Source organism: Synchiropus splendidus, chromosome 7 (assembly GCF_027744825.2).
Source record: "Synchiropus splendidus isolate RoL2022-P1 chromosome 7, RoL_Sspl_1.0, whole genome shotgun sequence".
NCBI lineage: Eukaryota > Metazoa > Chordata > Actinopteri > Syngnathiformes > Callionymidae > Synchiropus > Synchiropus splendidus.
This window is the reverse complement of record NC_071340.1, coordinates 17,959,974-17,973,976: the sequence shown is the minus strand read 5'-3', so window position 1 is coordinate 17,973,976 and position 14,003 is coordinate 17,959,974. Positions and strand designations below refer to the sequence as shown.

General features: G+C 49.3%; 1 protein-coding gene across 5 annotated transcripts in view; it reads left to right on the top strand.

Moving 5' to 3' along the window:
- ksr2 (kinase suppressor of ras 2) overlaps window positions 1–14,003 on the top strand; it is a 66,199-nt gene that overhangs the window by 47,105 nt on the left and 5,091 nt on the right. For 4 of the 5 annotated variants that reach the window (XM_053870656.1, XM_053870659.1, XM_053870657.1 and 1 more), the window contains 7 exons: window positions 274–322; window positions 1,136–1,497; window positions 4,097–4,193; window positions 4,252–4,385; window positions 5,424–5,558; window positions 8,201–8,330; window positions 8,467–11,979. In XM_053870656.1, coding sequence (XP_053726631.1) covers window positions 274–322; window positions 1,136–1,497; window positions 4,097–4,193; window positions 4,252–4,385; window positions 5,424–5,558; window positions 8,201–8,330; window positions 8,467–8,613 — 1,054 coding nt within the window. In that variant the 3' untranslated portion in view covers window positions 8,614–11,979. Of the gene's footprint in view, window positions 1–273; window positions 323–1,135; window positions 1,498–4,096; window positions 4,194–4,251; window positions 4,386–5,423; window positions 5,559–8,200; window positions 8,331–8,466; window positions 11,980–14,003 lie in introns of those variants that run through there. The other variant, XM_053870655.1, reaches the window with a different exon arrangement.

Genomic DNA, 14,003 nt, shown 5'->3' with positions numbered 1-14,003 from the left:
AAATATATTTTTAAAAGTCCTTTTCAAAACTTTTCAAAAGCCAATAAAAGGAAATGCAATAGCAAACAATACAGAACAAATTAAACAATAGAAAAATGACATTAAAAAAACAGTCTCTCTTCATCATCACCTGACAGGTCCGGGTCACATGACAGGCCCATGTCACATGACAGGCTGAGCTAAACCAGCGCTGGCTGGCAGCTCTAGTTCTTGTGGGGTGGAGAGGTGTTTGGGGCAAATGTCGCTGTCTAACTCTGTTCCCTTCTCTTCCAGGAACGAAGGGAACCCTCTGCTTCAAATCGAGGTGGAACCCACGTCAGATGTAAGTCCACGAGTTGGTTCTCCTTCACGTGTCGTGGCGCTTGGAGCAACACCAGCAGCAACAGACGGGTCTTCATTAGTGATGCGTTGGGCGAGGAAGAGAATGAAATTGAATAATATTCCGGCAGGCGACGATCGCGCGGCATTCAATTTCAGATCAGAGTAAATGAAGTCGTGTGTGGCCCCTGGCTGTTGTCAGGCGTGTCCCAGCTCCTCGCCTGCATGTCAATGATCGCCGTCCCATTTATGAAGTGCCAAACCTTCATGACATATTACTACACACCACACCAACAGCAGCTTCCAGTCCAGTCATGAAAAGTTGGAGTGAACAGGAGCCAAACAGCCAAAGGTCATTATGGGTTCACTTAACATGCAGTGACCACAGACGGCTGAACATGAATGAGTGAAGGTGGTGTCTGCAGAGGAGGAGCTCTGGGCTTCTGTGCTACGACTGCTGCCTCTCAACCTGAGCCTTAAGATGGTTCTGTATAATATGTCTGAGTCTTCTCAGCTCACTCCTGGAGGATCAGAGGCTCTCCTCTGAGTCTCTCCTGGATGACTGAGCTTCTCTCTCTCAGAGAGTCCAGACAGAGAGACAGAGACTCCTGATCTTTGGCTCTCTCCAAGGCTGGTGACCACAGGTGAGAGGAGAAACCCTCTGGTCAGTGGAGAGCTTTGTCTCTCAGCTCAGCTCTTTCTTCTCCACAGAGAAGAGATAGTTTAGTACCTCCAACTCCAACAGAATGTAACTGCAGTCTTCATCCCTGAGAGAAGCTGGTGACACTCAACTGCACGTCTCCTCCACCCTCTCCAGAACGAGGATGGCAATGACGAAGAGTCCGGGGACGAGTTCGAGGAGATGAACCTGTCGCTCCTTTCGGCTCGCAACTTCCCCCGCAAGGCCAGCCAGACCAGCATCTTCCTGCAGGAGTGGGACATCCCATTCGAGCAGCTGGAGATCGGCGAGATGATCGGGAAAGGGCGTTTTGGGAAGGTTTTCCACGGCCGCTGGCACGGGGAGGTGGCCATCCGGCTGATCGACATCGAGCGCGACAACGAGGACCAGCTGAAGGCCTTCAAGCGGGAAGTGATGGCATACCGCAACACCCGTCACGAGAACGTGGTGCTGTTCATGGGGGCCTGCATGAGTCCCCCGCACCTGGCCATCATCACAAGGTGAGAACAGCTCACAGAAGCCTTTTTTCTCATCAGAGCGCCCCCCACTGTGCAGGAGGATTCACAGGCAGTGAAGGAAAACTAAGTGCCCTTGAAGCTAGAAAGAAGTTGTCTGACTGTTGAGTGTGTCTCTTTTATGACGCCAGAATTTTCATCTTCAAACCCGACTCAAACATGCTGGCACGCGACCTCACCACGATCCTATGGTGCACGTCATTGATCAGCTGTGTCAAACTTCCGGATCGTAGGCCACATCTGGCCTGTCCGCTGATAATATGTGGCCCATGAGAGCTTCAGACACATATAGTTGGCTTAAAGCCGAATGCTTTCCAAAGCGCATTAAAAACTCGACCTCTTATGATGCGTGTTGTGTTCATGACCTGTGGAGAAGAGCATGTCCTTCAACAAGCTGATGTGAATCCAGCAGAGATGGAAACAATAAATTCTCACCACAGCACTGACCACTAGGTGGCGCCCTCTGCAGTCCCACAGGTGCCGATGTCTGTTCCGTCCTGAAAACCCGACTGAAATTTATTCATCACTTCCCAAAAAACTCAGGTCCTTGGCGAGGATAAAAACATGCTCCGTGGCTCGATGAGACTCACCAGTTCACACACAAACCTGTTCTTTATCACGACTTTTAATTATCTGCTGCCCGTCGTCGCCTGAGGCACATGACGGGGCTTAATTAAATGACATCTAATTATAAGTCGTAGAGATGTTTGTCAGCCGTTTCAAACCGTCTCCTGAAGTGTTTTCTCTTCGACAGCGATGGACGAAAGAGAACGAAAAAGAGGAAAACATATTTACTCGTGTCCTCACAGGGTCTAGCTTTTCTCTCCACCGTGATTCCTGGGTAATAACCAAAGGTCAAGAGGCCGATATCCGGATATTAAAGAGCGAGGAAGTCGTCCCGAGCGTGTGATGCCAGCGTCTCCTCTCATGAGGAGTGCCACAGCAGTTAGCTTGATGGATGTCCTCACAGAGTTGAACCGGAGCCCCCTCACAGCTGCGGTGGCCGTCTCCATGCCGCTTCCCTCCTCCCTGATGAGCTTCGGAGGCGCGGAGTCAATTAATCGTCCCGGCGACATCGTAAAGCCGATTAGGGACGAGGACGTCGGGCTCTATTAGCGCCGAAAAATAAATATTGATCGTTTGATCGATGGCCTGGCGGAGGCTCGCTGGCAGTGATTATGGCGGTGCTCACTGCAGAGCCAGTCACACTGAGGCAGGAGCGGCTGCAGCTGTCAGGACCCGCCTGTTGGCCTCGGGTCCATCGCCGTGGTAACCTGCGCGGCACTGTGGAGGCTGAAGGCTGTGGAGGGCCCAGTTGTAGACCTATTTTGAAATGTGACACCTCCTCCGCACAAACAGGGCTGCGCATAGCAGTGACACTTTATTCACCGACGGCACCGGACAAGTGCAATAAAAGGACACCCACGTTCGGGTGGTAAAAAATAAAACCTTAACCGCGCAGACAAGTTCAAGTGGTCAGGATTCATGAAGGGATACCAACACATTACCTGCTGTTCTCAGCTAGCTAACATGCTTGTCGTCAGTAGCGTGACGCCTCGTAACACAGTCCGGTCAGTAGATGGAAAAAAATCCTGCCGTTCCTCAGAGTTGGTTCAGCTAGCAAGCAGTGCAGATCTCAGGTGCAGAGACCGTCCTTCACGTCAGGTCAGGAGACCCCATCTCTGGCGGCAGCTCTCCTCCCTCCCCTGTGTCTCCGTCACAGCGAAGCCGCTCACACTGGTCTTCCCTGCAGCGTCGGACAATCTCAATGGCTGCCTGAAACAAAAAGATAAAGTTGTTTAATGAATGATATAGATGCACCTTATATGCCTCTCCTCCATTAAGACGTGTTGTGTGCTAACGTAGCTTGTATAGATGCTAAAGGTGGAAGGCTAGTGAGAACAATTGGTGAGTTTGGCACCTAGCAATCGACTTGTACCATCGTATAGCTAATGCTAGGTGGCCTGCTAGCATGTAGCATCACAGAGCTTATGTTTATTTTTTTACCATCTACGGACAAAGAAATGACAGAACCCATCTGTTATTGTTTGGTGCAGTAGAGACAAGGATACAACAGGCTTTGTGCGAACGCTTTGAACACGTTAGTCACGTTCTTAGACACAGCTGGGGAAGAGTTCAGGTGTTTTGGACGTTTTGATCAAACATGATCGCAACATTAAATACAATACAGGTTGTACAACAGATAACCATACAAATACTAGGATTTTGTATGAACACGAACCACATTTAGAGTGTTTTATATTTAGTCACATGCAGCTGTGACAAGGCTGAAAAAGTCCAACCAGATAATGGGGTTAGAACCAATGTCGCACTGTGGAGGTCCATCGATGCACAGGGATGGAGAGATGTTGACACCCCCAGCTGCGACAAAGTTTCACCACCCCAACTAGAACTAGAATCCTCCCTTCGAATGAATGGCTTCGAAAAACAATTCAGTTCAGAGAAAAACAAATGTTGTCCGTCACCAGAACTGAAGCGTCTCGCGGACACAAGATAAGCCCGAGTGGAAATCCTTGTTAAGATATGATAATTCTGCCTCCTAATCTCACACATCTCTTTTCAGCCTGTGTAAAGGCAGGACTCTGTACTCGGTGGTGCGGGACGCCAAAGTGGTGCTGGACGTCAACAAGACGCGACAGATCGCCCAGGAGATGGTCAAGGTAACAGCGACACGCTCGCTGGTCACCGAACACCCGAGTCACGTCTGTGCCTCCTCAGGGGATGGGCTACCTCCACGCCAAGGGGATCCTGCACAAAGACATGAAGTCCAAGAATGTGTTCTACGACAACGGCAAAGTCGTCATCACCGATTTCGGGCTCTTCACTATATCAGGGGTTCTGCAGGCTGGCAGGTGAGTGTGTCTCCTCGCACGTCAGAGACGCCTCTTTCTTAGCTTGTGACTCGACGGACGACAAAACGCACATTCGCCGCAGGTTATAAATACTGCGCTGGCGCTCATCAGCGTGAGCAACAGCACTCTGGGCTAATGTTGTGGCAGGCGCCGAGTGCAGAGCAACGAAAGATGAAAAGAGTTGAGCTTGAAAAGGTGCAGGTGGAAATAGAAATCTGAAGCACTGAGGAGACGCGCAAAAATAAACCTCTACACCAGCAACGCTGCGTGTGGGGAGCCATGTGGTGGCTCTTGTAGTCCTGAGGAACTCAGCAGGGGGCGTAGGGAAGATCCTGATCCACCCACAGGTTGTGACTCCAGTGTCAACTCTGAAGTCGTCTCATCTTGGTGGAAGAATGTAGCACGGAAATATGTTCTGAGGTCAGAGGTCAGCAGAGACCCGAAGATACTCCTCCACTTGGGGACAGACTCCGTGAGCTGAGCCAGAAGCTCTCCACTGACCACTGGGCTTCTCCTCCAGCTTTAGTGTGACCCAGAGAACTAGAGCTTCTCTGTCTGGACTCTCTGAGAGAGAGAGGCTCAGTCATCGAGAAGAGAATCGGTGAAGAACCTCTGCTCCTCCAGGAGAGGACTGGTGAGGTGGCTCTTGCCAGAAAGACTTTATGAGGGGTTGAACTGGGAGGAGGCCACAGGCAGACCCTGGAGACAATGTCTCTTGTCACCTCAGTTTTGATCCAGAATGGCTGGAGGAAGATGTTGGATGGATGGATGGTGAACGTTCAAAAGAGAGAGTCTCAGGTGTGGAACATTAAAAACCTCGACCTCAGTCACGAGCAGTTCTAGTCATCACCTGACCTCAGTGGAGAGATGAGATGAAGTGCACACTGGAGGCGCTGGCTGTGGCGCTGCAGGTGGCAAGTGTTTCGCTTGCTGAACGACCAGCAGCTGGGGAGACGTTGCAGCTTCACGTCTGTTATTCCTTCTGCGGCCATGTGACTTCCCTGACCGTTAATGATCTCCTGTTTTGGTGCTCTGCAGCCGGAGAGAAGACAAATTGAGAATTCCCAACGGCTGGCTGTGTCACCTGGCTCCGGAAATCATCCAGCAGCTCTCTCCGGACACGGAAGAGGACAAGCTTCCTTTCTCCAAACAGTCTGACGTCTTTGCTTTCGGGTGAGTCCTTCGCTGCTTCCCAGTTTGTTTGTCGGCTGTTGACTTTAAATCATCTGTCTTTGTTGAATGAGTCATTGCTGGTCCCCAGTGCTCCTCTTTTTGGAGCTTGAGACAAGAAAAAGGTTTTTAACACACTGGCTTGATGATGTCACTCCTGAACACTCATCCCCCATTCTGTTTACTGTTCTCAGTTAATCCTGTCTCTAGCCCTTAACCTTGACCCTGACCTCTGACCTCTAGCCTCCCACTCTGATAAAGTCGCCTTATTTGTAGCAGTTTCTCGTTCCCTCTTTCATTCAGGTCAGTGAGGTTCTTTAGTTCCAGTGTAAATCTGGATCCACAGCTGAGTCAGAACCGAACGGCTCAGGGAGGCGACCACCAGTGTGTGACACCGGTGCTCATGATGATGATGACGACAACGATGATGGCTGCTGAGCAGGATGAAGCTCCACTAACTGGATCCTGACCGAACTCCTGGGAGTTGAGCAGCAGCGGCTGCTTCGCTGCTGCGAGCAGATGTTGGATCAGTGTTGGGTGATTAGCCCTCCCATGTGAGAGCCGCCAACATTCGGGAGCGAGTCTGGTGGACTAATGGAAAACAAGAGGGAGGCGGCCTCCGAAAATGTGAAGCTGATTAGATAATAGCAGGAGACTGGCAGGCGACTAATTAGAGGACATCAACCAGGAGGAAGTCTCTGTGGTGCAGGGTGTGACGGGGTCACACACGTATTCGAAATGTAGTCCCAAGATCTGTCTTCACGCAAGTTCTGAGCCCGAGAGCCAGGTGACAGGAGGGTTTGTTCAGCTCTTCCTTTCACCACGTTAGACTTGGCCGGGACTAGAACCAGCGCCACCTGGTGTGGCAAGCTGTGACGTTTGGACCAACCTCTGTTGCGTCAAAGTCGGAACCTCCGGTGACAAGTCGCAACCAATCTGAACCCAATTTGTACTGTGACTTTAGCAGAGAGGGAAAATGGATCAACAAGAGGAGGTGGCTTTGGTGGTTGGAGCAACCACTGTGAGTACCGAGTCTCCAAGTCAGTGTGACGGCACCTGAAGAAGAGTCCAGCTCAAGTTAAAGATCAACGCCCTGCCTATTGTGACTCGGGACGTGTGTGGAGGGAGTTAGTCCAAGTGACACCTGTGGAGATCCAAGTACAGAGCTCTGTGGCACCCCAGTGGGAACAGGTCCTGACGCGATGCTAGCCTGGTTAGTCTGGAGGGAGCCAGCGAGTTCTCTCTGTTCGCTCTGAGAATCTTTAATAACCATCCCATAATGCTACATGGAGATGAAGTGATGAGCACATGGAGCAAGCTGGTCGGTAGCCGAGTGTCACGCAGACGCAGCGAGGCTCCAAAATGACCCGATCTCTTATATTAGATGACTCTGCAGAGGTTCTCATCTCAGATAGTGAAAGGAACAAATCTGAGATTCATGACTGTCTGTGACTCTAGATGGAGTCAAAACTGTGTATCAACCGAAGGGTCGTCAGCAAGGCGTGTGATCAGTGATGCTCCTGCCACAGTGGGGGAGTCTTGACTGAGAGACTGGAGACTCAGGAGTCAGTCAGGCGAGTCAGAGATGAAGATGCCGTAATTAGGAGGAAAGATAAATGAGTATATTAGACGGAGGTGTTGAGAAGTTTGAAGATGTTTGTGGAGTGGAGAGACACATTTGGACCAGGAACGTTGGAGATGAAGGAGAGGAGGACCACAGTGAGGATCCCGATGAGAGGATGATGAGGACATCTGGAGATGGAACACCTGTCGAAGAAGATTGCATTTGCCTTCATCTTGAAGATGCTTGAGCTCTGTCTTCACTCCATCCCTGGTTTTTGAGAGACTCGCCTTCACCTCTCTCCAAAGTCTGATGAAACCGAGGCGCTGCGCGGCGGCTGTCCTTCCTGCCACTGATTCACTCGCGGGGGTGGGCTGGCTTTGTTGACTCCTAACACAATTGCATTTCAGATGGTCCCCCATATGGAAGCTTTCGTCACAATATCATTCTGTAGGGAGGGCTGCAGCTTTGACTCACCAGGTCCAGCTGCTCCGCGAGCCTCTGCGCTACCTTGAGGTGACCCCTGTAGCTCTCATACATATTCATCAGCAATCCTCGGCTTTTTTTCTCCATCACTCCTGGCCAAGAGCTATTTTTAGACCCTTCAGATTTGACTTTCAGAGTGTTGCCTTTTCCTTGTTATTAAACTGTGATCAAGTGTGTGGCTCGTGAGTCCATCGATGAAGGAGCCGGTCTGAAGCATCACAGAGAAAAACAAGCCGCCTGAAGACCTCTGCCTTCAGTATCTCTGCTCCACTTGTCTCCATCAAGGCAGCCACTTCACGTATCAGTCAGTCATGATGAAGAAAGAGCTGAGCCAGAAGGCAAAGCTGTCTGGGTTTCTCCTCGCACCAGTGGTCCCCAGCTTTGGAGTGACCTTCTGAACAACAGTTTCTCTGTCTGGACTCTCTAAGAGAGAAGCTCAGTCATCCAGGGGAGACTCGGAGGAGAGCCTCTGATCCTCCAGGAGAGGTGGAGGTTCCTCCAGTCAGGCACAACACTGGAGAGAAGTTCTCTGAGTGGAGGTTGAGCAAGAGCTGTGAGCTGGTGACCTCACCTCCTGACCCCTGTTTTGTCTCCACAGAACCATTTGGTACGAGTTACACGCACGCGAGTGGCCTTACAAGAGTCAGCCGGCGGAGGTGATCATCTGGCAGATAGGCAGCGGGATCAAGCCCAGTCTGGCCCAGACCGGGATGGGGAAGGAGATTTCAGTACGTCTCGTTCCAAAGCTCCTTTTTTTGCGTCAGTATTTCCTCCGTCACGGTTCTCCTGAAGCTACCGTCTCGGCAGGATCTGTGGCGACGTGGGTCCGGCGCCACCAGTCACCTGTCCGTTTGTGTCTCGCAGGACATTCTGCTGCTCTGCTGGGCGCACACGCAGGAGGAGCGGCCCAGCTTCTCCAAACTGGTGGATTTACTGGAAAAGTTGCCAAAGCGGAACCGCCGCCTCTCCCACCCCGGACACTTCTGGAAGTCAGCTGAGTATGTCAAATGAGTTTAAACAGCAAATATTTACTTCAGAAGACACTTCCCGTAATTAACCCGCCTCCTTAAAGAATGCACTGAATCCAAAAAGCCAGCCCGGTGACGACGACTGCCCGCTGTGTGTCTCCTCATGGAATGTTGGCATGTGTGTGTACAGACGAGCAGTCGGGACTCATCTTTGCTTTGGTTTCCACCATACTGGATTGCTTTTCTTTTGACCAACGATCTCTTCTGTTGCTATGAGTTTGGGTTTCTTTCTTGGATGTATTTTTGCCTGTAAATTTTCAACATGTCATCCTGGAGTTTGAAACCTGTGTCAGAGAACAGAACAATTCCATGTCTTTCTTTTGTTCCGATGAATGTAACCGTCCAGATCTCCATCGTCTCCATCACTTTTGTCTGTCAGCCATCGTCAGTCCTGGTTCCTTCAGAGATGTGCCGGTGTCCCATCTCCAGGCTCAGCCAAGTCGGAGTTTAGGAAGCCTGAAGTCAGGCTTGCCTTGGGTCTGCATGACTTAACTTTTAAATTTTGGCTTGTGACACTCGGAACTTTTGCTTTCTCAAGTGTGAAGCAGACTCGTTTCCTTCTTTGTAGTAAAGTAAAGAGTAAAAAACATGACGAGAAAACGGTTTGAAGCTAAATGCTAATGGATAATAGCATAATTACCTTGAAAGGAAAAAGAAACATGACCTCCAGAAAATGTTTACCTTCAAAGTTAATGGTGCAAAAATGTCGACTGTGATGATAAATGTAGGACGGAAAGAAATGTTTATGACTGAAGTGAAGAAACAAAAGTAAACTCAATTATAAAGGCCAATGTAGCAGTTTGGTTTAGCGTTTTTGACAGATGTCGGCATCATGACTGACCAGTACAAATAAAACCTCAAGAAAGGAGAACGCTAACATGAGCATTTTTAGCATTGGTACCATGGACTGAAATACAACATGTTTGGCCAAAATCTAAAATAAAAGTATTACAAACTTAAATTCATCTATTTCAATAAATGACATTGCGCACTAAATGAAAAACAGTAACTTGGTAACTTGGCGGAGAAAGACTCGACAGCCACAGAAGAATTTGACCAATAGAAAATCAGCTCAGCACCAAAGTCTAATTTCATGGTCGCTCCCTCAAAGTTCAGTCGAAAATCAGTCCCAAGTATGTGTTTAAAATGGCCGCCACTGTACCTTGGCAGGCCGAAGCACCGACACTGAAGCCTTGTGATCGAACCCCAGCCATCTCTGCTGTCTCGTGCTGTGATCACCATTGACCTCTTTTATTGACATGTGAATGTGAAGATGTCACGTCCAAGTTTGTGTCAGACTCGTGCGAGTCGAGGCGGCTCGTGAAACACAACTTTTCAAACAGCTGACACTCGAAACGTTTCACGACACGTCACGGTGAACTCGCGTGGTACCTGGGTCTGCGAGCGGCCAGAATGGGCCGGCAAACAGGCTGAGGTTTCAGAGGTCGACTGTAAGCACCGTTCACGCCACTTTCTCTGACGAATGACTCCCTCGCCTTCACACGAACCCGCAGTACATCAGCTCAAACTAGCGTCCAAACACTGATGCTCACACCGACCGAGGGAACGGGACAAAAACATTTTGACAAAAATGCACAAAAACGCCAGGAAGATTCTGTGAAAAACGCGACTGTTACGGGTGTAAAAGAAGAGCACATGATGGCTGATATCAAACGCCTCTCCATCAGCAGTGTTGTAGCCACTGGAGCGAGAGCGAGGTTGTAGGTGGAGCTAAGGCTGTTCCCAACATGCCACTGGCGCTCCCACTCCACTATCTCGGGACAACGTCGTGTTCTTGCTAAGAACCACAACCTCGAAACTGGACCGGGTCCTGTCCTGGTTCCTAAACACTGCTGTCTCCTTCCTGGGAGATCATTTCCATAATGTTACAGATCGATTTACACAGCAACAATGCAACGTCTACGGAGGAACAACACAATCGCTATGGTAATGACTCACATTCAATCATGCAGAAGTTCAATATTAATGAGCAACATTTATCTTCCTGGCAAGGTCAAAGCGCGTCAACATCACAATAACGGTTGCCACGGTAACACACGAGGTCAATCCATGCGACGGAACTGTCAAGACGGCCTTGAGAAATGCGCCATTCCGTCGCTTTGGAATGGGAATCAATTAGAACCGCTCCCAAATATGTGTTTGCTCCGAGGGCAGGAGGAGTGGGTGGGTGAATGGGTAACCTCTGCCGACGGCACCGGATCATGTGGGACCGCAACACTGCTGATGCCGCGATAGTCCAAGAGCAGTTGACTCGGGCCCACGATTCTTCATCCCGTCGAACATATCAGAGCTAACATATCAGCGCCCGCCCGTGTGACGCCCGCGGTCGTCACTCACGCTGTACACTGCTTGGATTCGCTCGCCCGCCGCGACAATCACATCCTGTTAAATAGCCATTTTCCGCCGCCGCCGCCGGGAAACGATGCTTTCAAACAATCTGCTGCTGTTACTTGTCTGTTTTTGGAATTGCTGGGATTCAAATATTGTAAGTGGATCATTTATATTTGTACTGTTTACAACTTTCAAGTGCATGAGATGGACTTTGACGATTCTTGTTCTGAAAACGTAACTATGAGCTTTCTTCTGATGAACTGCTGATGCTTTGCCAAACTTTTCCACGGCTTTTGTTCGAGGTTTTGTCTCCGGTGGTTAGGCTAGCGGCGGGTTAGCGCTCGCTAGCGCCGACGCCCGGACAACAATCAAAGACCCAACATTAGTGCCAAGTGTACATAATGGATTGTAGACCATGTTTGATCGTCACTTGCTGTGATATTTATTCCTCCTTGTGGACTTCTTTTGATTTGAATGTAAACAACTGTGTTGTGTTTTCTTGTTTTCTCTTCAGTTCTTTCTTTTCGGCACCGTTTGCATCGTGTCGTTTCTTTTCCTGACTCCGCCCCCGTGTTGTAGACGATAGCTTGTATTTAACGATGCCTTATGGTCCATGGCTTAGTGACGAGTAGGTTCTTTTGATCACGAGCTCCTAATTTGCACTCATCCTTTACAAAGTGTATGACAATAAAAAGATGTTTTCATTTTGGAGGTTTCTTTTGTTTGATCTTTGCTGTCAGTCATTTTGGTTTTCATGTTTTCTTTTCTGTTTCGTGGTCCTCTGAGCTCCAGCCAGGGCTGCAGGAACGCTCTTGAGATCGATGCACACTCCTGCAGAGAGAGGGCGCTCTGCTTTCGATGGCGAGGGAAGCGTGACCTCCACTGTAGCAAGTGGTTTTACTGAGCTCAGGTTTTTCTGAAGATAAATGGCTAGATCCTAACACACTTTACTCTAGTCGGGGTGGTAACCCCTGCGTGACAAGCAGAAAGAAGATACCCTCGAGAGCAGGGGTGTCCAAACTTAATCTGAAGAGTGCTGCCCACATGAGCAGACCGTCCAGGAACCTCCTCTGAGGGGACACTGAGGTCACCACCCCTGCATGTCCTGGGTCAGACCTCCTCTCAGGACTCATCCTGAGAAGATTCCTCCCTTCGAGGACCAGAGGTACTTGTCAGAGTCTCTCCTGGATGCCTGAGCTTCTACTGACAAACTTTTTCAGTTGGTCACTGCAGTGGATACCTTTGTCTTCTGACTTCTCCTCAGAGCTAGGGATAGTGCAGCTCCAGTGCATCTGCATCCTTCTCTCACTCAGCGACAAGATACCTGAACTCCTCCACCCAAGGATTTTCCAACCTGGGTGTATGAGAACCATGGCCCCAGACTTTGGGGAGGTAATCCTCACCCCAGCTGTAGACAGTTCTGGGGAGAGTGGCCTGGAGCAGACAGAGGGACATCATCCGCAAAAAATCAAAATAAATAAATAAAGGAGTTCAACGATGCTCATACATTTTTTGTGGCATTTTTTCTTTTATTCATTTTACATTCATATTTCTAATTTAATCTAATCTATTGTTTTTTTTGTTATGATGGTTCTGGTGTTTTGTGATTATGCTTTGTCTACGACTTTAACTGTTTATGTTTGTCTTTCATGTCTTTAAAAACAACCCATATGTCCCTATTGTGGGAAGAATCTAATACAATCTAATCTAATCTAATCTATAAACCAAATTCAGTGACAGTGTTATGTTGTTGAATTAAAACCATTGTATTGTGACTTAAACCGAAGTTCAATTCAATAATTCATTCATAGGACGTCATTACTGCACTGTCTCAAAGTGCCCGAGTCAGTGACTTGTAAACGCAGCAGGATTCCTCTCTGCCACTTGAGTTAATGTGTCAGTCAGCTGCAGTGTTTACATGGTAGTTTTGAGGCCAGGAAGCGACTGAATGTGTAGCTTCCCTCGACGTGTGTTCTGGTGTGAGGAGCTGAGGAGGCAGCGAGTTACTGAGGTGGGAAATGGGGAGATTGATGAGAAGATGTGAGCTCTGCCACTTCTGCCTCTCTAACATCCAGTTTTGGTCAGTGAGCCGCGAGAAATCCCCATCAGCCAATCACAGCACGGCCTGGGTCCAGCAGAGCGAGGCTGCTGGGCTCATGGCACCACTAAAGGGTCGGAGTGGTTTTTCTCATTACATCGGTGGAGTTTCGTCTGGAGCCTTCAGAACCAGAGCCTTCAGTGCAGGGGGCGTGATCTGCCATTTGCTGTGCTCGTACCCTCTGAGAGAGAAGCTCGGTCATCCAGGAGAGACTCAGAGTAGAACCTTTGCTCCTCCAAATGAGGACAGCTATGGTGGCTCTTTTCAGGGTGGGTTCCATTGGGAGGAGGCCTGGGGCATACCCAATGTTTCTCTGACCTGTTTAGGTAGTAGGTGCTGCCCCCACGACACAACACAGCGGAGCTTTAAGGAGGAGGTCAGTGCGGGCTACGCCTGTACTCATAGAACTGGAGTTACATCCAGGTAACTAATAGTTTAGTTACCTGGATGAATAGTTTGTAGTTCACTCATAGTTTTCTCCTGCTTCAGTGTTGTGAGACACCAGAAGGACGTTTAGCTTCTTTGGTTCTGAAAATCACAGACCTGCCTGACCTGAGTGTCGTTCTTGATTCAGAACTTGCCCTTTTTCTCTCTCGAGGGAACAAAGGGTGAATGATGGCGCTTGTGGATGGTAAACCCTTTCTTTGGTCTGTGTGTGCTGTGAAAGAACAGGGGTGTGGGATTTCCTGTCTCCCGAAATGACCTTGCTTTTCAAGCCGTGGGTGATGTCGGGTCTTAAAAAAGCTCTGAAATTAAACATGGTTCTAAACGCTGTGTATTTTGGTGCTCGCAGACGTCAGGCACAGGGACTCATGCAGGCTTCAGGTCTGAGGTGTCCCGACCCGACGGCTTTAGTCTCTGGGGCTGCAGCAGTCAGTACGACGAGAGCTCCGAAGCACGACATCGGGGCAGGTACATGAGTG